This window comes from Dermatophagoides pteronyssinus, unplaced genomic scaffold, assembly GCF_027571235.1.
Source record: "Dermatophagoides pteronyssinus isolate colony J.1.1.1.1 unplaced genomic scaffold, Derpt_VIB-CSIC_2022.12 sq0032, whole genome shotgun sequence".
Lineage (NCBI taxonomy): Eukaryota > Metazoa > Arthropoda > Arachnida > Sarcoptiformes > Pyroglyphidae > Dermatophagoides > Dermatophagoides pteronyssinus.
The window spans coordinates 108,051-133,355 of record NW_027461556.1 but is presented as its reverse complement, the minus strand read 5'-3'; the positions used below and the strand labels follow the sequence as shown (position 1 = coordinate 133,355).

At 30.1% G+C, this 25,305-nt stretch overlaps 6 protein-coding genes across 8 annotated transcripts; 2 read left to right on the top strand and 4 right to left on the bottom strand.

The window, feature by feature from the left end:
- Position 1: 1 nt before the first annotated feature.
- LOC113799327 (kelch-like protein 25) lies at positions 2-6,655 on the bottom strand. 2 transcript variants are annotated; one of them, XM_027349941.2, is made up of 3 exons: positions 6,525-6,655; positions 383-1,861; positions 2-325 (listed from the first exon to the last, which is right to left on the bottom strand). In XM_027349941.2, exons 2-3 carry the CDS (start codon positions 1,847-1,849, stop codon positions 101-103), a joined length of 1,692 nt encoding a protein of 563 aa, XP_027205742.1. In that variant the 5' UTR covers positions 1,850-1,861; positions 6,525-6,655; the 3' UTR covers positions 2-100. The 2 variants fall into 2 exon arrangements, with proteins under 2 accessions (XP_027205742.1, XP_027205741.1); XM_027349940.2 differs by lacking the exon at positions 6,525-6,655 and adding an exon at positions 1,958-2,234.
- Positions 2,608-4,534, top strand: LOC113799330 (protein XRP2-like). The gene is made up of 6 exons (XM_027349945.2): positions 2,608-2,940; positions 3,003-3,385; positions 3,453-3,556; positions 3,632-3,880; positions 3,947-4,134; positions 4,192-4,534. Exons 1-6 carry the CDS (start codon positions 2,849-2,851, stop codon positions 4,328-4,330), a joined length of 1,155 nt encoding a protein of 384 aa, XP_027205746.2. The 5' UTR covers positions 2,608-2,848; the 3' UTR covers positions 4,331-4,534.
- Positions 4,308-5,390, bottom strand: LOC113799333 (protein phosphatase inhibitor 2-like). The gene is made up of 2 exons (XM_027349947.2): positions 5,124-5,390; positions 4,308-5,029 (listed from the first exon to the last, which is right to left on the bottom strand). The coding sequence occupies exons 1-2, from the start codon at positions 5,240-5,242 to the stop codon at positions 4,597-4,599; spliced, it is 552 nt and encodes a 183-aa protein (XP_027205748.1). The 5' UTR covers positions 5,243-5,390; the 3' UTR covers positions 4,308-4,596.
- On the top strand, positions 5,516-7,182 carry LOC113799329 (uncharacterized). Its single transcript, XM_027349944.2, has one exon. It carries the CDS (start codon positions 5,752-5,754, stop codon positions 7,093-7,095), a length of 1,344 nt encoding a protein of 447 aa, XP_027205745.2. The 5' UTR covers positions 5,516-5,751; the 3' UTR covers positions 7,096-7,182.
- On the bottom strand, positions 7,150-9,818 carry LOC113799326 (protein CLP1 homolog). The gene is made up of 3 exons (XM_075823589.1): positions 8,834-9,818; positions 8,353-8,761; positions 7,150-8,156 (listed from the first exon to the last, which is right to left on the bottom strand). Exons 1-3 carry the CDS (start codon positions 9,739-9,741, stop codon positions 7,185-7,187), a joined length of 2,289 nt encoding a protein of 762 aa, XP_075679704.1. The 5' UTR covers positions 9,742-9,818; the 3' UTR covers positions 7,150-7,184.
- A 1,177-nt stretch (positions 9,819-10,995) lies between these two features.
- Lk6 (MAPK interacting serine/threonine Lk6 kinase) lies at positions 10,996-20,516 on the bottom strand. 2 transcript variants are annotated; one of them, XM_027350316.2, is made up of 3 exons: positions 19,600-20,516; positions 13,034-14,270; positions 10,996-12,970 (listed from the first exon to the last, which is right to left on the bottom strand). In XM_027350316.2, the coding sequence occupies exons 1-3, from the start codon at positions 19,664-19,666 to the stop codon at positions 11,989-11,991; spliced, it is 2,286 nt and encodes a 761-aa protein (XP_027206117.2). In that variant the 5' UTR covers positions 19,667-20,516; the 3' UTR covers positions 10,996-11,988. The 2 variants fall into 2 exon arrangements, with proteins under 2 accessions (XP_027206117.2, XP_027206121.2); XM_027350320.2 differs by lacking the exon at positions 19,600-20,516 and adding an exon at positions 14,372-14,589 and having other exon boundaries at positions 11,490-12,970.
- Between the last annotated feature and the right edge of the window lie 4,789 nt (positions 20,517-25,305).

The window sequence follows — 25,305 nt, the reverse complement described above, 5'->3', positions numbered from 1 at the left end:
ATTGATCGAACACAAATTGTCATTTTTATTGATCAAAATAATATTAAATGAAAAAAATGTTTTAAAATTATACAAAAAAATGAATTAATTTGAACAAATATCAAACAACAATAACGGCCGCATCTAAACGTCCTTGTGTCATAGGTTTACTTGTTAGCCATTGATTTACTTCTGGATCATAAACAAAAACTTTTTTACCGATTCGACAATTTTGTGGATTTATTAATGATCCTTGGCCACCATAAACATAGATAAGATTATTGATACTTGCAGCACAAAGATTTGATTTTGCTGTAGGCATTTCGGTTACATATGACCATTTGTTCTGAATGACAAAAAAAAATTGTTAAAAATTGTTAATAAATGTTTGATACAATCTTACCTCATTAATGTTATATTGTTCGACCGAATTAAGAATTTGACTATTAAGTCCTATTCCACCAATCACATAGATATAGTTACCATTGTGAATACAGGCAGCAAATGATTCTCGTGGCTGATTAAGCGGAGCTAATTCGTAAAATTTTTTTGTCTGCGGATCATATGACATGACTGAATTTGTAATCATTTCATGTGAATTGACACCACCAATTATAAAAATGATACCATCATGTTCAATCACTTGCATACCATATCGATATGAAGGCATTTGATCATAAATCTCCCAATGATTAGTAAGTGGATCGAATTGTTCGACAAACAGACCACCACCACCAAGACCTCCGAAAACATAGATATAAGAATCGGAATATGAACATGCACCGAATGCTGATCGAGGCATTTTTAAATGTGGTCCAAGTGAAGATTCATCACTGGTTGGATCATAGATTTCCATTGTTTCAAGTATGAGCGAATCACAAATTCCACCAATGACAAATAATTTGTTATGTAATTGAACCACACAATGACTACTACGAGGATACATCAATGATTTTACCATATGCCAGGTGGCCGTATGAAAATTATATTTTTCAACCAAACACAGTGTATGCAAACTATTCCAATTACGTGATGTATTCATTGATCCTTGACCACCAAATAGATAGATTGCTCGTCTTGAAGCCATACGAGGTTTACATCGTACCGAACTATAACCACCGAAATTCGCATCAGCGGGACATCGATCTTCATTATTGTTCATGTAACGGCGAAGTGTATCGACAACGACTGGATTATCACATTTTTCAATCAAAGTTTCGATCAAATTATGAGAAATGATTGGCATCCGTATAATGTTGATGAATTCGGTAAGATATTGCAGCCTTTCTTGTGGATTATGTAGTATCCAATCAACAGTGCCCATCAAAACTTGATATTCCGAAATGATGCTTAGATTTTCACTTTTTAAGAATGATTTGAATAGATTGGCCGGTAATTCCAGAAATTCATCTTCTTTAATAATTTCGGCAAAATTATTTTCGATAAAACGTTTTGCTTCAAAACACAATGAAGATAATCCATAGAAATCTGAAAAACAAAGTATCCCAATACAGTTGAATGTTTGTAGATTATTTTCTAGAAATTTTGTACAATAATTAATCAAATCTGTTAATTGCAATATGCTTGAAATCTGTACAATTTCCTGTACATTATGTGAATCGATTTCAATGTCGCCCGTATAGATATAGTTCAGTACTGTTTCCATTAATTCCGGATTATCTACCTCTTTAATATCGACATAATTATTGGAATTTTCGATAAAACTTCCCGAATTACGGAATAATGTTTCAAAATATGGACTTGCCGAAGCCAATACCAATTTATGAACAGGGAATACTTTTGATAATATTCGTAGTTCAAAATCACAGAACATTACATCTTTACGATATTGATTTAATGTTGTTGTCATTTTATTTAGACTCTGTAATAAAATGGGTTGAAACGATAAATTATCAATTAGCATCAACAACATCTATAAGATGTTACTTTATTTGAATCCATCATTAATCATACATACAATATCTTTCAAAACCTTAATATTTTCGGTTCGTTTACAGAAGGGATTTGGAATAAACCTCGATGATGATTGTTTATGATAATTATTATGATGAGACATAATTTTTTTTCATTTATCATTTATTCTCATTACCGAATAACAATCACAAAATTAACTAATTGTTCGATTAACATGAATAACACCTTTTCTTCAATAGCGAAAACAAAAAAGATTTTTTTCTATTTTTTGTAAACATAAACAAAAAACAAATTGATGATTGCCATATTGAAGTAACAAATCAAAATAAATATTTTCCATCGATGGATACACACAATGGGCTAATCAACACTGAAAGAAAGAGAGAACAAAAAAGGGGGAGGGAATAGAATCTTTTCCACTATTTCCACCTTAATATATTATCCATTCGATTGTTTTGCGCGTATTTCAATCACCATTTCAAACATTATTAATCAATTATGATTATTTTTCGGTAACCTCTTCGGTAATTCGGGATTTCATTTGATCATTTAATTATCATATAGAATAATTTATAAAATGGCCAAATCTCACAAATGTTGGACATCATTGATTACAACAAATGATACCATTTTTGGTTGGTTATTTCTTGAAAAAATGATACTTGTTGCAAATTCAATCAGTTACTCTTCAAACAAAGATAAAAGATAAGAATTTTCGATTATTGATTGAGCAATCATCGTTCATCGTTGTTATTGCTGTTGAATGACACAAGACAACCGACCAACAGCAAACAAAGCAAAAAAAATGTCTTGAAACCATAGCAACATTGTTGTTGTTGTTGTTGTTGTTTTCGAACCAAACAAATTCTAGTTTAGGTATTTGTGGTTTTTGCAAAACAACATAAAGAGAGATACCGATACAAACAACGATCAGATGGGTTGTTTAATGTCGAAAAAATCTGATCAACAACAACAACAACAATTGGTCCCTAATCAACAATGGATAAAAGATAAAACTTATAGTTGGTATGATTGATTAATTTTGTTGTTGCCATAACCATACTTATTTAATTTTGTTATTTCATAAGGTCTAATAGAGATCGAAGTCAATTGATGAAATATATGATTGAAAATGAATCCAATTCGATACAGATTCGTTTACCCGGTGAAATTAATGGTGAACAATTTATCATACAAAATTGTAATGATTCGACCATTTGCCTGTATGATTTTAGTAATACAGTTACTATTGATGATTGTCGAAATTGTACGTTTTTTATCGGACCAGTTATCGGTAGTGTTGTCATTCGTAATTGTGAAGATTGTCGATTAATGTCAGCATCGCAACAATTTCGTACACGTGATTGTAAACATTTAGATTTATATGTTTTCTGTTCAACACAACCGGCAATCGAATCCTGTCATAATCTTATATTTTCATGTTTTACAGCCAATTATAAAGGTTTACAAGGTTGGTATAATCGAACAATCGATAAATAACAAACAATTTTTTATCAATTTATTTTATATCAAAACAGAACAATTTGAAAAAGCTAATCTTCAAATATACAATAATAAATGGTTTAATGTTTATGATTTTTCTATCGATAATCGTGAAAAACATTGGACAATCGATTCATCGGTAAGTAATCTTTTGCAATGATTTTTTTGTTCATTTCATTTCTCGTTTTTTTTGTCAAACGTTCTGAACACGTAGAATAATAAATTGAACGAATCATTTTGTACAATTCCATTGGACAATGATCATTTGAATTTAAATTTCAATCCATTAACAAGCTTAGTGCCCATAACCAAAGGAATTACTTCATTAGATAGTATCAATAATGATGATGATAATGAATCATTCAGTATGATTATCATCTATAGTCATTCATCATTAACATTACATAATAAAATTGAAAATCAAGTTGGAAAAATTGTTCAAGAAATACAACTTGATCATAAGGTTGGTTTCATTTATAAATCAAAAATCACATTATTGATTTTTTTTTCAAATTAAAAATTTATTTAGCAACTTTCACTATTGATCACACGATATATGGATTCTGAATCATCGATTAGAAATATATTGACACGAATGTTAAACGATAAGGAAGATGAAATTATGTTAAAAAATGATAACAACAACAACAAATCTCGATTGGCACCTAATCAATCAATTATTATGCTGTATCGAGGTAAAATTAATGCCGAAAGATTGTAAGTTTTTTTTACAAGAAAATTTTTCTTATCTTAACACGTCATCTTCATCGATAGGAACGAAATTTGTCGACGAATTTTATGTCCACAAATTCATGGTGGATGTACGGAAATTAAATTCAAAATGATCGAACGAAATGATAATGAATTTATATTTAATGATTGTTTGACGCTCATTTTTGACAATTGTTTTTAATCGATAATTTTTTTGGCTCAAACAGATAAGTAAAAGAAGAACTGAATGAAGAAAGAAAAGAACAAACAAACAAACAAAAAAAAAGAGAAACATTATATGTACATTTCACATAATAACAACAGATAAACACCAATACTCTTTCATCAATGAATGGCTAATTGCTAATTGATTAAATGAAACGAATAAAGTTTGATGATACTCAAATGTGTTTTTTTTTGAAAGTTGTATTTTGATGAAAGCTAATACTTAGCTGCTGAAACAATCAATCAATCTTCTTCATCTTCAATTTCGTCCATTTCATCTTTCAATAATTTTCTTGCCAATTTTACCATTTGATATTCATTATAATGTTTTTTACGTTTTTGTTCAAATTCTTTTCGTCTCATACGTTCTTCTTCGGTTTCATTTTCGATTTCTTCGAAATCACTTTGATCAGAATCATCTTGTTCCATTGCATCGAATGTAAATTTGGATTTTGTTGAACTTGTTGTTGTTTTATCAATTAATTTTGATAATTTATCTGGATCAATTTCGGGTGCCATTTCATTATCTGAATGACATTGTCCATCATCATCTTCAACAAAATATGAATATGGAGTTTTTGGTTCTTCGATTTTCATATGACCATAATCCTTATCGGCTGGATGTAATGTTTGTAAAATATTTGTTTCATCCCATTTGATATCCTTATCCTGAGAACTGTAGCGAAAATAATCAAGATGCGAATACAAAACAACAACATCATTAACCATAACATTCAATATTGTGTGGTTGCCAAAAAAAATATACATACTTTTGTCTATTAAGTGGTGGTTGTTGATGTTCTGAGCTTGATGTTGTTTTCAAAATACCTTTAGCAGGTTTTTTGCTTAAATTTTCAATTGGTTTACTTAAATTTTCGGTTGTTTCCATAATGATTATTATCAATCAATAATGTAGAAAAAGCAAGTTTCTTCAAAAAAATCGCAAAACAGAAAATAAAATGAATAATTTGTAACGATTCTTGATTCGCAATAATAATTCGAACGTTTTTTTTTGTTGTTTTTGTTTTAATTAGTATCGCAATAATGACAATCAATACGACGAGATCAAGTTTGTTCAAGTTGTTTAATGTGATGAGGGGGGAGGGATGAATAAATGATCGTCGTCTGTGAATGGTTCAATAAAATTGCCGTTCAAGTTGAAATCTTTTTTTCTGTTTTTTTTTTGATTCTTGGATCAATTATCATTTCGGTTTTTTTTCGGGTAAAAATCTCATTTGGTTTCATTTCATTTCAAGTGTTTGGATAGAAGGGAAAAACAACAACAACAACAACAAAATCACAAACAACTTTTGTTTCAATTTTGTTTTTTGTAAAACGGATTTTATTTCGAATCAATGACCACTACCTCTCTTGAAAATATTTATCAAAAGCGAAAAAATGGTGTCCACAAAACATCAATTGATCAACAACAACTGTATCGATTCAAATGATTGCCTATCAAATCGTGTTCAGAATTTATTGGAAAAAACCTTGATCTGTCAAAAATTCAAACCATCGATTTGTAATCAAGATGTTTTTATTCAACAAAAACAACAACAACAAAATATTGTTTCATCGACAAACAAATCTGGAATCCCTCAAGAATCGAATGTCATATTAAATAATTATAATACTGAAATATCTGAATCAATAACGAATTTAGATCAATTCGATGATTTGACTGAATATTATCCGATTCAAAAATTTCATCGAAATACAATTACCATTAGAGAAAATGAATCATCAATGATAGATAATAGTCATTTATCGGATATAATTTTATTTCATAAAAATTTTCTAAATTCACAGATTAATCATTTAAAACGATTAAACTATGATCTGATCAGGATAGAAAAATATCTGCAATCCAAATCTGACGCAAACAATTATTCATTAAGAAATTGTCATTGTCACCATGGTAACAATGTTGATCGAATTTTGAATGCGCAACAAAAAATTCATTCATTTACTTCGTATGAACAACAAAAACAACAACAACAATGTTATGATAACCTGGATACGACAAAATTATTTAGCAAACATGAAAGACAAACAAAAATTCTACAAACTTCAATATCAATGATACAGAAAATTAATCGACAAATAAACAAACAAAATATGGCTAATGATAATGATTATGATGATGATATGACCAATAAATCTGTACAAACCTCATTCGTTTTTGTTGAAAAAACGGTAAAACATGATGATAATTTTGAATGTCCAAATTTAAATAGATCATTATCATGGTTTCTTTATTTTGTCGATGATGAAAATTATCGAATCTATGATACACAATCATTTAATTTGTCAGAAATATTTGAACAAAAACAACATCGATTTATACATCGATCATTAATGCGTTCACTACGAATCAAAGATAATGGTCGATTGCGAATCGAAACAGCTCAACAAAGAAAAGATGAAATTGTACAAGTTTTTTTGCTGACTAAAAGTCATAATACAAATGATGAATGTTTAAAACAAAAATCATCAACCAGTCGTCCATTACCGCCGATTAATCGACGTGTATTTACTCATCAACAGATGCGTAAACAAACTGAAAAACTTTATAGAAAATTACCGGAGTCAAAAAATTGTCGAAAAAATGAACAACGATTCTATGAAGATGATGCAAAAAAACGTCGAATGATGGCTCAAATATTTAAACAAAAATTAAAGGATAATGCTGTACGTGGACGATTAAATTGGCCAATTACTAGTCAAGCTATTTCGGCATAATATGACCGAAATAAATTAGATAAACTTTGATCTCAAATTTTCAATCATTTTAAATTTTCAATAAAAAATATCAAATATTTTTATTTATTTCAAGTTGCATTTTTCTTTTTAAATAATGTCTGTCCTTCACCTATGAACGGTTTGAATTGATTATTTTTATCATCAACCGTTGATGTTTCAGTACTAGATGACGATGATGATGTTGATGATGATAATAATGTAGATTTAGCTGGCCGATTGTTTAATCTCCAGAATTTTATCGTTCCAATTTGATAATTATAATCAGGTGCACCTTTTGCCACTTCTCTTGGCATAGGATTAGTTGTGGTTGTAGTTTCTTTGGGCTGTTTTCCATCCAAACGATTACCTTTGCCTTGAAATGGATTTTGTTGCAATTGTTTTGGATCTTCAATCATGGTCGCATCATTTTCATCATCCATTGAATTGTCTTGGTTCGAATCATTTTTATTCTGTCGTTTAGGTTCCTGGTAACCTATCGGTGCTTCGAATTCGACATTCATATCACATTCGATAATACTAACTGCTGGACCGGGTTTGGTTTCCAGAACACTCAATTCATAGACTTTATTATTATAGTTGATAGCAATAACATCACCAGTGGTTAAACAGGCAAAATTTCGTAATGCATTTTCCAGTACAGCTTTCGGATTATGAATATCAAGAAAATCAACACTTTGTGGCTGAAATTTTGAAAATGTAGCCACCTGTAATGAAACACTTTGTACATGTAACATTGATCCTTCATCCAGCAATAAATTACGCATCATCCAATACGGTAAATAAACTTTACCTTCTTCAGCGATAAATTCCAAAACACCCGAATGAGTGTGACGATTTTTGTCTTTATTCGATAATTTAAATAACATTGGATAAACCGTATTTAAACGTGTAAGTGTATGTAGAGCTGATGGTGGCATTATAATTTTTCCACCTTTTTCCAGATTTTGTCGTTCATCTGGTAACATTGATACGGAATAACATTTGTATGTTGCTTGAAATACATCGGGTAAAAAACGTTCAAAATTAAATGGAAACATTATTGATTAAGTGATTATAGTTTGAATAGAAAAAATAATAACAAAAAAAACAAATTGTCAACAAAAAAACAACAGTGATTGTTGCAAAAAAAAAGCAAATTCACGATTGAATAAAAATAGTCGCTCAACATCGTGTCGACTATTTAAACACTTGTATTACGAAATGCATAAAATTTTTTAAAAAATAATTTTATTTTTATTCCAAATCAACAAATTGAACATCAGACATAATAAAAATATAATTTTTTGGTAATGGTCGTGGTTGTGGTGAAAGTACATTAACTACTTGTCGATCCATATGAATTTGTGTGACAGCAATAAATCCATAAATATTGGTTGTTATAACTTTGTCTAATTCTTGTTCAGTGGTTGAACATGAAATGGAAAATATATGATTCAATATTGATGATGATGGTTGTATGGGCATTAATTTAGTCGAATTATCTGTTAATTTCATACCGATAGGTAAACAAGAATCAGGTAAATTAGGTGAACCAATCTTATAGGCAGTAAATTGAGCGAATGGAATGTCAAATGAATAAGGATATAATGGTTTTGTTGCCGTTCCATAGAAATAGCTTCGAATTTTTTGATCACGCATTTCGGAACTAAAGAATGGATTTTTTTTAAAAAAAAAGTATTGAAAAATTTGAAATAATTCATTTTGGAGGAAAACTTACCGAAATTCACGAGATCGACTAACAACACCACCACTTTTTGGTATAAGCAATACTTTGATTTCCTTTTTCGATTTTAAATCTCTTACCAATTCACTATACAATCGTTCTTGATCAAGTACGAGAACAATATTGGTGGCAAAATGTTCAACAGCTTGTAAAATGGATTGATATCCATATCCTTGAACCCATCCAGATGTATTGACAATAGTGCCCGAATATTTAATCGAAGATTCATTATTTTTTTTACGTTCAACAACTTCGGCCAAAGCTTTCATAATAATATTATATAGGGTTGTGTTTTTACTCTGTGTTAGATGGCCATAATGAAATATAACTGGTGCGGTGATCTGAAATGAATCTTCAATATCGGCCGGTTTTTCGATCACAACAGCGCCAATGTTGCCCGGAATTGTTAACGAACCTTGACCAAGATCTAGATCAACATAGATTGGTGTACGATCACTACGTACAGCATAGTTGAGTAATATTCGACAAAATGTAGTCTTTCCAACATCGGTCGGTCCGACAACCATAACATTTGGTCCTGGTTTATCTTCTTTACAGGCATCGACACGTAAACCTTCCAATGCATTAGCCAGATTAAGATAAATAGTCATCGGTGTTTCGCTGGCTACATATTCTACTTCAGGTGTCCCGTACAGTTTTAATTTACAGCCATGAAAAGTAAAAACGGCAACTTTAGCTCCTTTTCGAAACGTATATTTTTGTTCCAATCTCAGTTCGGTACCAAACAATTCAGCTTTACCTTCAATCAATTGACATTCAACTGGTTCATTTTCAACTTCGAAACGTAATTCTTCATCTTTTTCCAATGTAAATAATCTTGGTTCAACAATTTCAGCATTCGAATTATTATTATTATTATCACCAGTCGACATTATCTTCATCAACCAAAAAATTTCAAATTAAAATCCAAAAAAAACCAAAAAAAAAATCCAAATCTTCACGATGTTTATCAACAAACAAACCTGGGACCTTTAATAAACAACGTATTTTAATTTTCGAATCAATTTCGCGAAATTAAATTTTTAAAAAAATGTAAAAAAAAATTATTAAATCAAATTTTGTAACTTTTTTTTATAATTTTCATCATTTTTATTCATTATTATTTCAAATACATTTTTTTTAAAAAAAACTTGTCAATTGATGATGAGTGTTTGTGTTTGATGTGTGTGTTTGTTTTTTTTTTTTTGCGAATACTGGTACGAAAAAAAAAATGATACAAAAATCAAAAATCAAAATGCAAAATGAATGAAAGATATTCTTGATGAATGATATATTTTGACCACCAAACTGTAATCGTTTCGGGATACCAATCATCATCATCATCATCATTCGAAAACCATGACTTGGGAATTGTTTGACGTATAAAAAAAAAATACAAAATCAGCACACAGGTTATGGATAACAAAAAAAAAAAAATTTTTGGTAAACAAAAACCAAAGAATCAAAAAGAAAAAACACTAACAAAATAATCAGTTCTAACCCAGTCTTTTTTTTTTGTTTGTTTGTTAACATTTGTGGCTTATTGTTGTTGTTGTTTTGTTGTTGTTATTATCATCATTCAAATTACAATGCATCATCATAGCAAACTTTTTTTTTTGTTTGTTGTTTGTTTTTATATAAAAAAAATTCGGATAAAAAAAATCGAGAGAAAAAAAAATCTTGGCCATTTTTTCTTCCACCACATACAATAAATTCACATATTCAATTCATACATACAAATTGAATTTCAAATTTTCAATCAAAAAAAAAAAAAGAAAAAGTATAAAAAAGAGGAAAAAAAGAAGAATCTTGACAGTACAAAAATAGATGATGTTTGTGTGTGTGTGTGTAACAAATGGTTGGTTTTGGTGTGTTTGACTGGTGTGGTGACTCGGCCATCGGCTAATATAAATCGCGATTGGATAAAACTGGATTGATTGATCTGGGTGAATTTTTTTTGTTTGTTTGTTTTGTATATTGGTTTTTGACTGTTGTATGAAAAAGAGATTTTGTCAAATTTATTGCCAGAGTTGAATTAAACAAAGGTGTTTGTGTGTTGGTTGTTAAGAATTTTTTGTTTCTTTGCATCTTTCATCACACAATTCAGATCTTATTTTCCTCATGATAATCATACACACAAAAACACCTGATTCAAATGAATTGATGAATAATCATTATATAATCATATGAAGAAGAAGAATATAGAAGAAAGGATAGAAGAATTATAATCAACGATCGATATATTATGTATGTGATGTGTGTTTGTATGTATGTGATGTATGATTATCAATGGATGTGAATATCAAACAAACAAACAAACGATGGATGGATTGATTGATTAAATGCTTGACATTTTTTTTTCATTATTCATTCTTGATTGAATATCCACACACACACATTCTTATAATGTAAATCAGGGTATTTTTTCATATAAAAAATATATATTTTTTTTCTTTAGCTTTTCTCAATGTGTTTGTTGTGGATGATATCATGAATTGGCTGATGATTGATTTTTTTTTTGATGTTGTTTTGTTACACTTCATATCTTTTGTTGTTATATTCTGGCCCATCTTTTTTTTCTCTCTCGTTTTACACATAAAAATTGTTGTCGAAAAAAAATCTGAATCTTTTTTTTTGTTGTATTTGTTTGTGTGTGTGTGTGTGAAAAATGAATGAAAAATTAAGAAAAGAAAAAAAAACAAATCACAAGTAAATCAGTAGTAGTAGTAGTAGTAGTAGGTTGATTGTGGAAGGTAATTAATTATAAATGTGTTTTTATATGTTGAATATTATATATGATAACAATATTGATGACAATAGTAATGATCAATCAACCAATCAATTCAGTACAATCCTTCAGTTTGACGAGAGATGAATGAATGAATGAATGTTTCACAGAATCCAATGAGAGAGAGAGAGAATGCACAAACAACCAAACACAAACATCCAAAATGACTTGATGATAATAATGATGATGATATTATTATTTTTTTGCTTACTCTTTTTTCGAGACTAATTTTTTTTGTTTGTTTGTTTGTTAATGAATGAAAATATAGGTGGGTTCAATATTATATTACCGAATCGATTTCAAATCATTACCGGTGTCTTAATTTGTTTGATGAAACAAAACAAGCATATTTAGATCGGGTTTAGATTAAAACTATTCCGGGTATACTTTTACGATCCAACGATAAAGTCATACGAATTCTAGGTGGTTGATTCATTCGACCATTATTTTTACCATTACGAAAAATTGCCTGACGTGTTAGATTATTGATTCGATTGTTATTGTTTGCTTGTTGTTGTTGTCCAAACGAATAATTTCGATCACGAGCAACGGGTTGAAATTGTTGTTGCTGTTGTTCCATTTGTAATCGTTGTCGATAATAATCAAATGTAGACATTTTATCATTCATCATATCATCATTATTTTGTTGTTGTGTCTGTTGTTGTTGCTGTACGACAAGATAATCGAGATCATTTGAGATAAATTTCAATGGCGGCGAATGATCACTACCACCACTTGCGGCTGTGGCATCCGAATCCGTGGATGAATGTTGCAATGCAAATTGTAAACCATACGATTCGCTTCCATCACCAAGGGCACTATTACATTCATGATCGGTACCCGAATCACCTTCATCCGATCTTTCAATGTGTGAAAATAATTTTTGACGCGAATTTTGGCTACCCAGTTCGGCCACCAAACTGATCGAATTTGAGTAAAGATTTTTAATAAACAATCTTTTCATAGCATTGGCACTTTCAGCAAATGCAGCCAAATCTTTGGCTGAATTATTTCGGCGAATAATTTTGGGCGTTTGCAAAAAGGTACGTGGACCACCATACTGTACCCATGGATGGTTGATAACCATTTCGGCTGTATAACGTTGGCTTGCATCTTTTACCAAAAGATGACGAATGAGATCTTTAGCCTCTTCCGATATGTACGCCCATTCTCGTTCGGGAAAATCATAGATGCCTTTTTGAATGCAATTAAACAATTGATCTTGACATGCCTGACAAAATTCACCACGTTCCCAGCCACAATCAGATCCACAGCAACCATAAAATGGTGGATAACCACAAAGCAAAATATAGGTGATTACGCCAAGCGACCATAAATCGCATCTAATATAAAGTAATAAAAATTTTTAGCCAAAATGATTGGCTGAGGACAATAATAACAATTACCTTTTATCATAGGGAGAAGCTTCACCCATAAATGCATCGACCACTTCGGGCGCCATAAATTCAGCCGAACCAACCGGTGTTAATAATTCCGGTGTTGATACTGGTGAACTATCCGATGGAATAATACCGGATCCCAGATCAAAATCACATATTTTGACCGGACATACTTGACTTTCTGAATAGCAAAGTATGTTTTCCGGTTTGAGATCGCGATGAGCGATACCACGACTATGTAGAAATTTCAAAGCATTAGCAATATCACGCACAATTTGACTTGCTTCATGTTCGGTAAAATGAATTCGTTTTTGAATATGCGCCAACAATTGTCCACCTTCCACTTTTTCGAAAATCAAATAAAAACGATCATTATCTTCAAAATATTCAACAAATTGAATAATATTCTGATGACCACGACATTTGAAAAATATTTCAATTTCACGAAAAACACGGCTACGGCTATGACCACGTTCACCTTTTTCAATCACTTTGACTGCATAACGTTTTTGGTCATGTTCAAAACTACGACATTCATGTACCGATGCATAGGCACCTTCACCAAGTACTTCACCGCTGAGGTAGTATAAATCGGAAAAATTTATGGCTCCAACACTACTGCTGTTGATATTTGTTGTGATTCGTTTTTTACGACGATGATGATGAATGCGACGTCGATGATGATGTTTCGTACGATTATTATTATTACCACCACCAACAGCAGCAACATTTTTGATTGTTCCAAATTCATCCGGTATCGGTATCGGATTACTCATTCGTAACATACTACCGCCATCATCATCATTTAGGCTATCCGAATCCAAAGCATCGTTATCATCATCATCATCATCTTCATCATCATCATTACCAGAATCAGTGGATTTATGTGCACCAGCAGATCCATAATCTTTTGCACGATGATGATGATGATGATGATTTGTAACAACATTAGGATAATCATCAACCAAATCAACAATATAATTATTTCGACGTTGTGATAATGGCTGATGATTATGATTTTTAATAGTAGTCGATATTTCTAACGAATCACTATCATCATCATCATCATCGCTAACATTATCATCGGAATCAACATCTTCAAATATAAATTGTCTTTCTTCTTCCATCATTTCTTTTTCACTATCGTTATTATCGTCGTCGTTGTCGTCTTCCAAATTATCGTTGTTAATATTGATACTTTGCTGTTGTTGTTGTTGTTCGGGTCTTTGATTTGTAGCAAAATCTACAGTGAGAAAAAAAGACAAAAAAAAAGAAAAGAATTGGTAAGCAACAAACAATTAAAGAAACAAACAATTTTAGCTATTTAAATCATTTAAAAATTACATTTTAAATCGAAAAAAAAACAAAATTTATCAAAAACTAAACATTATTCGGATGAAAAACACATAATTAAAAAAAAATCTATACACAAAAAAAAATGGAATACACAACAGAATTTAGAAACAAAAATTTTTTCTTTGACTAGCTTCTCTTCTCAAAATCATCATCATAGCCGAATGATGATGATGTTTTTTAAATATCACCACTAAATAATAATAAAAAAATATCGTACAAAACAATTAAATCGATCAATATTGTTGATGCTCAGCCATTTATATAATGAAAAATTTTTCTCTCTCTCTCTCTCTCTCGTTCTCTTCTTTTTGTTATTATGATTGTCATTCATTATCAGCCACACACACACACAAACACTACATACATTTATATTGAAGCACCAAAGAAGAAAAAAAAATGGCCTGATATTTTTTTCCATCTCATTTCTCATCATCATCATCATCATAATAACAACAACAACATTTTTTTCCCCGTTCATATCTTTATTATAAGCTTATTAGATTTTTTTTAGTAGCTGCTGCTGCTGCTGCTATTGATACATCTCTGATGACTGGTAAATGTAGTTAATAAATGACGAATATTATAGAGGAAAATATATCACAAAATCAAATCAACCTGAGACGTGCCATACATTACTAAAAGTTTGAATTGAATTGAATTGTTTAAAAAAAATGATAAACTTTAAAGAAAAAAATCATCATCATTATCATTATACACATGACTCTGTGTGTGTGTGTGTACTAGAAATAGATATTTTTTTCCCCTGTCCATATACTCGTTGAATGATAAATCAATGATTTATCTTGATAATAACGTACATACTTATGGAGAAAAGACATCAGATGATTCTCAATAAAACAAAATACGGAACAACGATAACGATAACAACAAAGAGTATCATGGAAATTAAATCAGTCGTTCGTCCAACACACAACAACAAAATTGTGTAAGGAATATATTGCACAACCTGTTTTTTGTCTTCTTTCTCGGTGCTTTAACGATGTTAAAGCACCGAAAACTTTTGCTTTCAATTGTATGTGTTAGGGGCGCCATCCATTCTTCCGAAACAAAAACCACCTTTGTACAAAGAAACAAATATTAACCAAATTAAAAAAAAATGCCTGTTTTTCTCTTCATTCAATGCTCGAATGGAATCAAGGCTTTTTTCAATCCATCCATCCATCCATCCATTCAAGCTAAACATCGAAAACATTCAACATGAAAAAAAAACATTTTAAAAAACCAACCAGGCAAGCTGTCTGACTGACAAATCACCATATAATAATCAATAACAACAACAACAACAACAACAGGTCTCTGTTTCATTTTTTAGTGTTTTTTTTTCATTTTTGGCACCATCACCACCACCACCACCATTATCATCATCATTACCACAATAAACATGTGATCATCATGGCAAAAAAATAAATTCCGAAATTGTAATAAACCATATCATCATTCAAACACTGTGTGTGTGTTTGTTTTTGTATATTGTTCACACCAATCATAACCAGACGATTAATATCATCATCATCATCATCGATCTGATTTGTTTGTTTGGATTTTTTTTTCGGGTAAAAATTTTTATCATATCCCCAATTGCTGAATTGGCATTTTCTTTCATTTTCAAACGATATTTATATATCACTATAGTGACAATCAAATCAATCCAAACAAACAAAAAACAAAACAAAATCTTTATTACACAAACAGTGGTTGTTGTTGTTGTTGTTGTCAGTCAGTCAGCCAGACAAATAGAAAGATAATGTTTGATTTTTGAACAAATAATAATAATTTGTTCAAAAAAAGAAAGAAAGAAACATGATCATAAAAAACAATCCATATTTATATTATATGTGGATACCTTTACTTTTTGGATCAAATAATCAAACATTATCATCATCATCATGTATGAGATAATCCAATAAACATCGAAATCTAGGAATATAATAAAAATCGAATGAATGATATTTCATCTTTATTAATATTATTAACAAATAAACTAAAACTCTATGCTATATTTATCATCATCATTGTTTGGATGGAAAAAGAAAGAAAAAGATATGGATGGAAAGGAAAAAAAATCATACAGATAAAAACTTTTGAATGATGTTTTGGAAATTTTGGAAATGGTGGAAAAAAATCATCCAACATAGTCATATGATTAGTCTTTTTTATCATCAAAATCAATCAATCAATCAATCGATATATTGATAAGCAAAGTAACAAATAAATAAACGAAAAAAAGGGGTGTCTTATCGATATCAAATCATTCATTCAATCAAATCAAATCAAAATAACGAAATAAACGATTTCTCTTCACTATCACCACCACCACCATTATCATTCCATTCAGCTGGATATATTTATCGGCTGAAATGGCCGACTTGGTTTTGGGAAGAAAATATATTTCCATCAAATGGTTAATCATGGTGAAATATATAAACGAAGAAAAACTGAATGAAACCTGTATCATCATTATGATAATATAAAAAAGCTTCTCTCCATCTATCTATCTATCTATCTTTTTCTCTTTCGTTTTTTATATTCTCAAACCAAAAAACTGCTTAAAAATCAAGGTGAAATGAAATAAAATAAAATGAATGAATGAAAAAGACAAAAATATTTTTTTTTCTCATCATCATATGCTCTCGATTTTATTTTTCTCAAATCGATCCATTCGATTTGTTATGGACAAAATTTTGTATTCAACTGTGTTTCTGATTTTTTTTTCGATCAAAACAACAAAAAAAATCAATCAAAATTGTTTAAAAGTCATTCTTATTTAGATGATAGACATTCATCATCAAATGATCATTCTAAAAATATAAACACTAAAGACTCTATCTCTCTCATTTTTTTTTTTTTTTTTTTTGGTTGGATCTTGTGATGATCATTGCCAATCTGTATTTATGGACAAGACAAGAAAAGATTATCACCATCACACACCAACCAACCAACCAACCAACCAAACATATACCATTATTTATAAACCAGAAAATCAACCATTACCAAATACACACACACACACACACATTGATTGTTGTCATACCAGCTTCTATCCATTCAATTCAATTCATCCAATATAAATATTAGAAGGCAGTCAAATCGACAACATTATATAACACACTTTTATTTTTTTCATTTTTCCTTCTCCCAAACATTACATTTCATCTTTCGTTTATATTATTAAACACCACCATCATCATCATCAGAAGAAAGTCATTGTCAAGGACATTTTCAATTTTCCTATATTTTCCATCTATAGATCATTATTATTATTATTATTATTTCATTCATTTCCCAAATAAAACAACAAAAAACAACAACTAAAAGATACCAGGATTCCATCTAGTGTAATGCGACGGCGTCATTCTTATAATATAATGTTGCATTTGCTGTTGTTGTGTTCAATCAAAAGGCCTTGAAAGAATGGGGTACACAAACATTCATTCATTCATTCATTTATTTATTCTCTCCAACGCAACGCAACACAAACACAGCATACAGCTGTTTACAGAATATTTCTATTTATTACATAACACAAAAAAAAACTATATATATAATTTTTAATGCTGCAAGGAAATGTATTGAATTTTTATTAAAAATAAAATAGACATCATCATCATTTGATCAGAAACAACTGAAAACCAGAAATTTTTTTTTTTGTTTTGTTTTGTTTCATTGCCAATCATCATCATATCATGTGAATTTTATGATTGACAACGAAAGAGTTTTCTTTGAGAAACTTTATATAACTTTACTTTAAACATAGCATCATTTTGTTGTCCATATAACAAATCATTGAAACAATTCACACACTATGGCAATTATTAAATGTAGAAAAATTCCCTTTTTTTTTGTAACATCTCAACCGGACCAAGCCCCATATTCATTTTAATAATAATTTCATCTCTTATATTATACCTTACGGTCATATAAAAGACAAGTTGAATATATCAAAAAAAAACTGGCAACACTTGAACAACAACAACAACAAGTTTGTAATTGAACCTGGTTAGACGGGCCATCTCTTAAGATGTTGATTTCTTTAAAAAAAGAAAAAGAATTAACATTGTAATATTAACAGGTTATTTTAGTTTCTGTTTCCAAGGTTAAAGTTCATCCAGTCATTGTTGTCAGGTGAATTAAATATAAAATAAAATTAGAAATAATAAAAAACTGAAAAACCTTGACCAATTCCACACACGAACAAGAGCGCATACTCAATAATTTTTTTTGGGCCCTTTGTTGGTCCAGAAAATGGCTATTTTTTTCCAACTACATTATTCAACGGTATCATCAATATGAATAAGCGCTTGTGTGTGTGTGTGTTTCTAATGAAAAATTCTGGTTGATTTTTTTCCCTAAACAACAAAAATCATCGTTATTATATATTTGACAGACAAACAGTCAAAACACACTGTAAACCTTAATTTAAATGGTGTTTTTTTTGGATGCGTTCATTCTAGGCCATAGAGACCAGGGGTGTTCATTTGCCAGAATATATAGTGTATTTTTATTTTTACACATTAGGCATTGGCCAAAGTGATGGCCTACGTGATACACACAAACATACACCAGCGTACCAGATCGGCTGTTTTTGGCAGGGCAGAAAAAATCTTTCGTTGATTTTTGTTTCTTTGCCCCACCAAAAAACCAAACTAAACTTCAACAATACAACAACTCCGTGTATATATAGACACAAGTTATAATCATTTCATTTCATAGTGATATGTGGGAGAAAAAAAAAGAAGAGAGAGATGGTGGCTCCAATTCGGTTTGGTCTATCAACAATGTTTGGAAAGGCAAGGCAAGCAAGCAGCTGTGTCTGTTATTATTATTATTATCCCTATTCACATTCTATGTATATATGCAATTCCCTCTTCTCTATACAAACAAAAACAAAAACAAAACAAAAAAAATCATACACCAGTCTGACTGGCTTTTTTCTTTTCTTTCTCGATATCGTTATCGTCTTCAAAAGCCCAAAGCCTTGGCTTATTATTAAAGGGACAAGATGATTGCCAGTCGACGACGAAAACGATGAACAGAAGAGAAAGAAAAAGAAAAAAGGGAGGAATTGAAATGAATGGAATTGAAGACTTTTAATTTTTTTTGCTGGCAAGTGTGCCAAGAAATATAAAATAAATAATGATAAAAGAAACTGTTTTTCAAAATTGGGAAACCAAAGAAAATTTCAAAGAAACACATACCTTGTTGTTGGTTATCTTCGTCTACGTTATTTTCGTTATTATCGTTACTAATATCAATAATCTTCATAATGTTTTTTTGTTGTTCTTATCTTTCGTTAAATTTCACTAATCAATCAATCAGCCAATGATTGTTGAAGCCGGATGGATAATTTGGTGGTTTTGTTATTTGGCAAAGATGGTAGTGGTGGTGGTGAACAGGTGATTCAACCGGTACGATTCGTTGTTTTTGTTGTTGTTGTTGGAATCAATTTCTTGCCAATGATTCGATCCAATATTCATTCACAAAATATTATTTTTGTTCACCCAAAAAAAATAAGTGTGGGTTATAATTATCTTTGCATATGAAGGTGTGTATGTAAGTATGTTGTGTATGTGTGCGTAATAATGAATTTTTATCACAATTTTTGTGGAACAAAATAGAAAAAAAGAAAAGAAAAGAACAAAAACAAAATGTCCAGTATGATAGTGTTTTCTTTACAATTCCAGAATTTCCAGAGAGGAAGATTATCCTTTTTTCAAAAATGTATTTTGAAAAGGATAAATTTATTTGTGCTGCGCAATTTGCAATTGCGATTCTTCGATGACAATCAATGGTGGATGATAATGATGATGGTTGATAATTGATGGACCAAAAACAATAATTTTTTTGATAAAAAAGAAAAACAAAACAAATAAATCTTGAAAAAAAAGATCAATACAAAATAAAAACTTCTTCAATGAATATGATGAATGTTGATGTTTGCTTGTTGTCTTTTTGATTTTTCAAAAGCAAAAACCATTCCGATTCCGTGCACCAAATTGTGTGTGTGTGGTAAGTTTATATAACGAAGAAACGAAAAAAAAACAAAAACAGGCTGAGCAAAAGAAGAAAAAAAAGATTGACGATCCAAAATTCTAGAAAATCTTCTCGGGCAATCAATCAATCAATAAATCGAACGAGAATGATGATAATGATGTTTTGGGTGATTTGATTAATAATAATGAAAACAGGTTTTTTCGTTTTTTTTTTCGAAATGGACAATCAATAATTTTCTTTTTGTTGAGGATTGAAAATGATTTTTGTTTTATCAATTGGTTTTTTTGAAAATGGTATCACACTTCTTGCAATAAAGAATATCTTTTTTTATAATAATTATATAAAAATTAGCTCACAATTTTTGTTTTCTTTCAATATATAATATGATGAGATCGAGAACTTGAATCTTGATTTTTTTTCAGCTTGACCAAATTCTTTCGATAATGATGATGCAGATGAGGATTGGATTAATGATAACAATGATGATAATATAAAATAATTTCTTTCTCTTTGATTGATGAATGAATTTAAAATATAAAAAAAATCTTGTAATCAGATATGACTAAGGCCAATTGATTTCCAAATCTACCACACTACTCTTGATATTTTGATCGCAATTCTAACTATTATTTATGATTCGATTTTTGTTGTTTTCTTCTTTTTTTGATACAAAAATTGTACAGAGATCAGCAGCAATGAATAATATTTGTTGTCGTTAATAATATAAACCAGAAGATTTAAGAATGAAAAAAACGAAACGAAACGAAACGAAAAAACAGACCAAAATAATAAAAAATCAACGAAAACAATGATCAAGTTTGTTGTTGCTGTTTTGTGTATTGAATGTTCTATATTTTTTCTTGTTGTTGTTCTATAATATCTTGATGAATGACAATATTTCGATGTTCAAAATGATTCATTCGTGATATTTTAAAGAAAATAATGAGCCAAAACAAAAGAAGAAAATTTAACGATTTTCATATATAAAAACAAAACAACAAAAATTTAGGCAATACTTCTCACGATCAAACCAATTCAGTCAAGTCAAATGATGAGAACTATGGATTATTTTGATTGAATTCAAGCATTAGAAAAAGTTTTAGTTTTTTTTGTTTGGCGATTCTTCAATAGATTTTTGTTTTTTCGGATCACAATCGATTTTATCTCCAAAGATTTTAGAAGAAAGTTGTATCTTTTTTCTTCGTTCAGAGTTTTCATAGGCCGACAATCAATCACAAATTTCAGGATTTCCAAGCATTTTTTTTTTGTTGCCAATCGTAAGAAAAAATATAAAGACTTTTATCGTAGAGAGGTATTCCAGAAAAGGTAGGTAGGTAGGTAGATATATTGTAGCAATAATTATTAACGTTTTTATGATAAACAACAGATAATTTGATGTTGACAATCATCAAATCAAATCAAATAATCAATCCATACACTTGAATGTTATCAATTGCTTCAATACAATTCACACTTTGATTGATTGATTGATTGATGTCAGTGTCCGATGTTTCAGATTATTATAGGATGTTCATCAATAAGAAAAGAAAATAATAATAATAACAAACAAAGGATAAACTTTTAGAAATAGATCTTTAATCTTTGATCAATGATGACAAAATCGATTATCATCATAATATCTTCAATCTTGTTGACAACCCTTTGAATGACAATACCAAATAGTTTTTATGTGACAAGAAGACAATTTCGAAGATGATGATAATGATGAAATGTCAAAAAACATTCGATATTAATTAGTTACATTTCAAAAATCTTCTTCGAGGTTTGGTTTTGATAATGAGCAGCAACCAAACACAGAAAACGAAAGGGCCATACAGTAAAATCACAATCGGATCATCGAATATGATGTTTTCTTCGGTTCAATTCGATTGTTCGCGAACTTCTTCCTGGATTTTTTTTTTGTTCTGTTGAATAAATCACACGTTATAAATGATGACAATCAAATGGTCTTTTTTTTCGGTTGATTGTTATCTTTTTCCAAAAATGGCAATTCTTCGTTGTCGAAGCTGATGGATGATGGTATTTATCCACATTTGAATTTATCTTCAAGATATCGATATTGTTGATTGAAAAACAACGATGATGAAATTGATTTTTCGTTTGTTTGTTTGAGTGTTCTTACAAATGCAGCACAGACAAAAAAAAACAAATCGAACTCGCTCACACATAAACACTCGCAACTCACTCACTCTTACAATACAAAAAAACAACACAAACAGAAAACAGAAAACCTTTTAGCAATTACATTACAAATTGAGTAAAATTTTTTGTTGATGGAAAATGATTACTCGGCATTATTACCATTGATGATGATATCTTCACTCGGCAACAACAACTATCATACTGGCAACGGTCGGTCTTGTTGTTGTTGTCGTCGAACTTTTTCAATCGAATCTATTCACTGAGAAAAAAAAACTTCGAAAAAAAAACTGTTCCTTACCATCATTCATTACATACCACTACCATTATTGCTACAAATCATTCACAAGGATCAAAAAAAAAAAAAAAAAAAAAAAATTTCTCTCTATTTTCATTCGAATCATTGTATCCAAATGTGGACAGACGGACAACGAAAAAAAAAAAAAAAAATCTAGCACAAAGAAAAAAGGGCGTTGACGCATGCGCTCATTCTTTTCATCCAAAATTTTTTTTTTTTTTTCAGTATCCATCCATCCATTCTCATATACGATTTTTATGTATCGTATGATGATGATGATGATTCTTTTCTGTTTTTTTTCGTTTCGTTTCTTTTTCTTTTTTCTATTCAAAAAAAAAGATATCCTTTTTTTGTGTGTTGTTTTTGTCCGCGTATCACGAGCTGTTTTTTTTTTGTTCGATTCGATTTGATTATGCGCAAACAATTCAATTTAATTCAATTGTTTCAGGTGATGGCGTCCCTATCGCTTGATGGCCTTGTCTTTTTTGTTGATGATGATGATGGTAAAAATTTGGTCGAATCCAACGATGGTTGGCTACTGAAAATCCGATTGATTTGATTTGATTCGATTTGATTTGATGATGATAAAAGAAACCCTTGTTCCATGTCCAAATTTATCAATCAACCCTTTCTTTTTTTTCTTGATGATATGATAAAGGTGTTTGATGTTGATTTTTTTCAATGTTTACTTCCTTATATTACATTATCATTGAGAAATGATGATGATGATCACTAGGATGATGAACATATAAACATGATAAATATGTTTTTAGTTTGACTGAAATTTGATAGACAGTTTTCGACTAAAAATAGAATGAAATCCTTTTTTTTTTTGAAAAAAATTTTTTCTGTTCAAAAAAAAAAATCAATGTGCAATCCTTTCTTGAATGTGCAACCAGCAAAGACGATGATTCTAGAATATTCCATCGAAAAAAATCATATTTCATTCTTTAACACTATAGAGACCATCATCATCGGTCATCATCATCATCATCGGCTAAATAAAGAATAATAGAAAAGAATCCAGGAGCAGGAAGAATGTTTTTTGCTTTGCTTTGCTTTCTTTCACACACCAACACATTCAGATTGTATCTTTTTTCCTCTTCTTCTTCTACCATGATTGCTATATAAATGAATTCTGCTACTGTGTATTTTATATGATGATGGGGAAGGGTATTGAAGGGGACAAACATCACACAAAATCCTGGTCCAAGATAACACACACACACACACATAGGCTATCTCTGTGTGTTGATAGCCTAGATTTGTTCATTTTTTTCAAACATACGTTTTTCCTGGTTGGCAAAAAAAAAAAAATTATTTTCAGATCGATGATGTAGACATAAACAACAACAACACAATCCACTCCCCCACCAATACATCTACATTGCAATGGCCTGGTAAAATTTTTTTTTTTGAAAAAAAGGGAAAACAAATAGGAAATTCTTCATTGTGTGACGTATATGATATGTGATTAATTCAACAACAACAAAATCAATGATGATGATGATGATGATGACCTGATTCTGGAACTAAAAGCAAAAATTATTTTCAAAGATTGAAGAATTGTGTATTACATACCTGTTGTTGATGATGATGATAATGGCTTTAAAATCATCATCATCATCATTATTATGTTGATCTTTGAAAAAAGAAGAAGAAAGATAATTTTAAATATCTGTATCACATGAGTGAGTCATTTTAAAATAAAGATGTATCTTTTTTTTTTAAAAAAAGAACCTTGAGATAGAGAGAAAGTTTGGTAACATCATCATCGATAGGCTGCTGCAGCCATCGAATGTCATTCAGAATGTAATGAAAAAAAAATTTTAAATTAATTTTCTTTTACTTTTTTGTTTGTTTGTTAAAACATGAAAGTTAACAAACAAGAAAAAGCAGAGGCGAATCATCATCATCATCGTTTATGGAAAGAATCCTCCTTCGATGATGATGATGATGATTATGATTCGAATTCGAATTGATTTCGAACATATCACACATACAAACCATTATCATCATCATTATCATTATTTAGACGTCATAACGAAATCAAATGATTTTTTTTTTTCGTTGTACAACAAAAAAAAAAAAAATATCGTTTATACTGGAGAACAGGCACGTACGCCAAATTCAACAACAACAAACACGAGGATTTGCGGTTGATAAGTTTGTTTTTTTTTACTGTTGATGTTGATTTTGATTTTGATTTTCGTCAACGATTCGATGGCTAATTAAACAAATTGCTGCTGCCAAAAACTATAGGACATTCGCTTCATTATCTTTTGACAAAACGAAACGAAACGAACGAACGATCAATCGATCGATTAATCGTTCTAACGATATAGTCAATCCATTTCAACAAAATCAATATCCTTGTGTTGTTCATTGACACTTTCACTTTTGCTTTATTTGCTACTTACTTTGTTTGTTTGTTCGCTTGCTCGATCATATA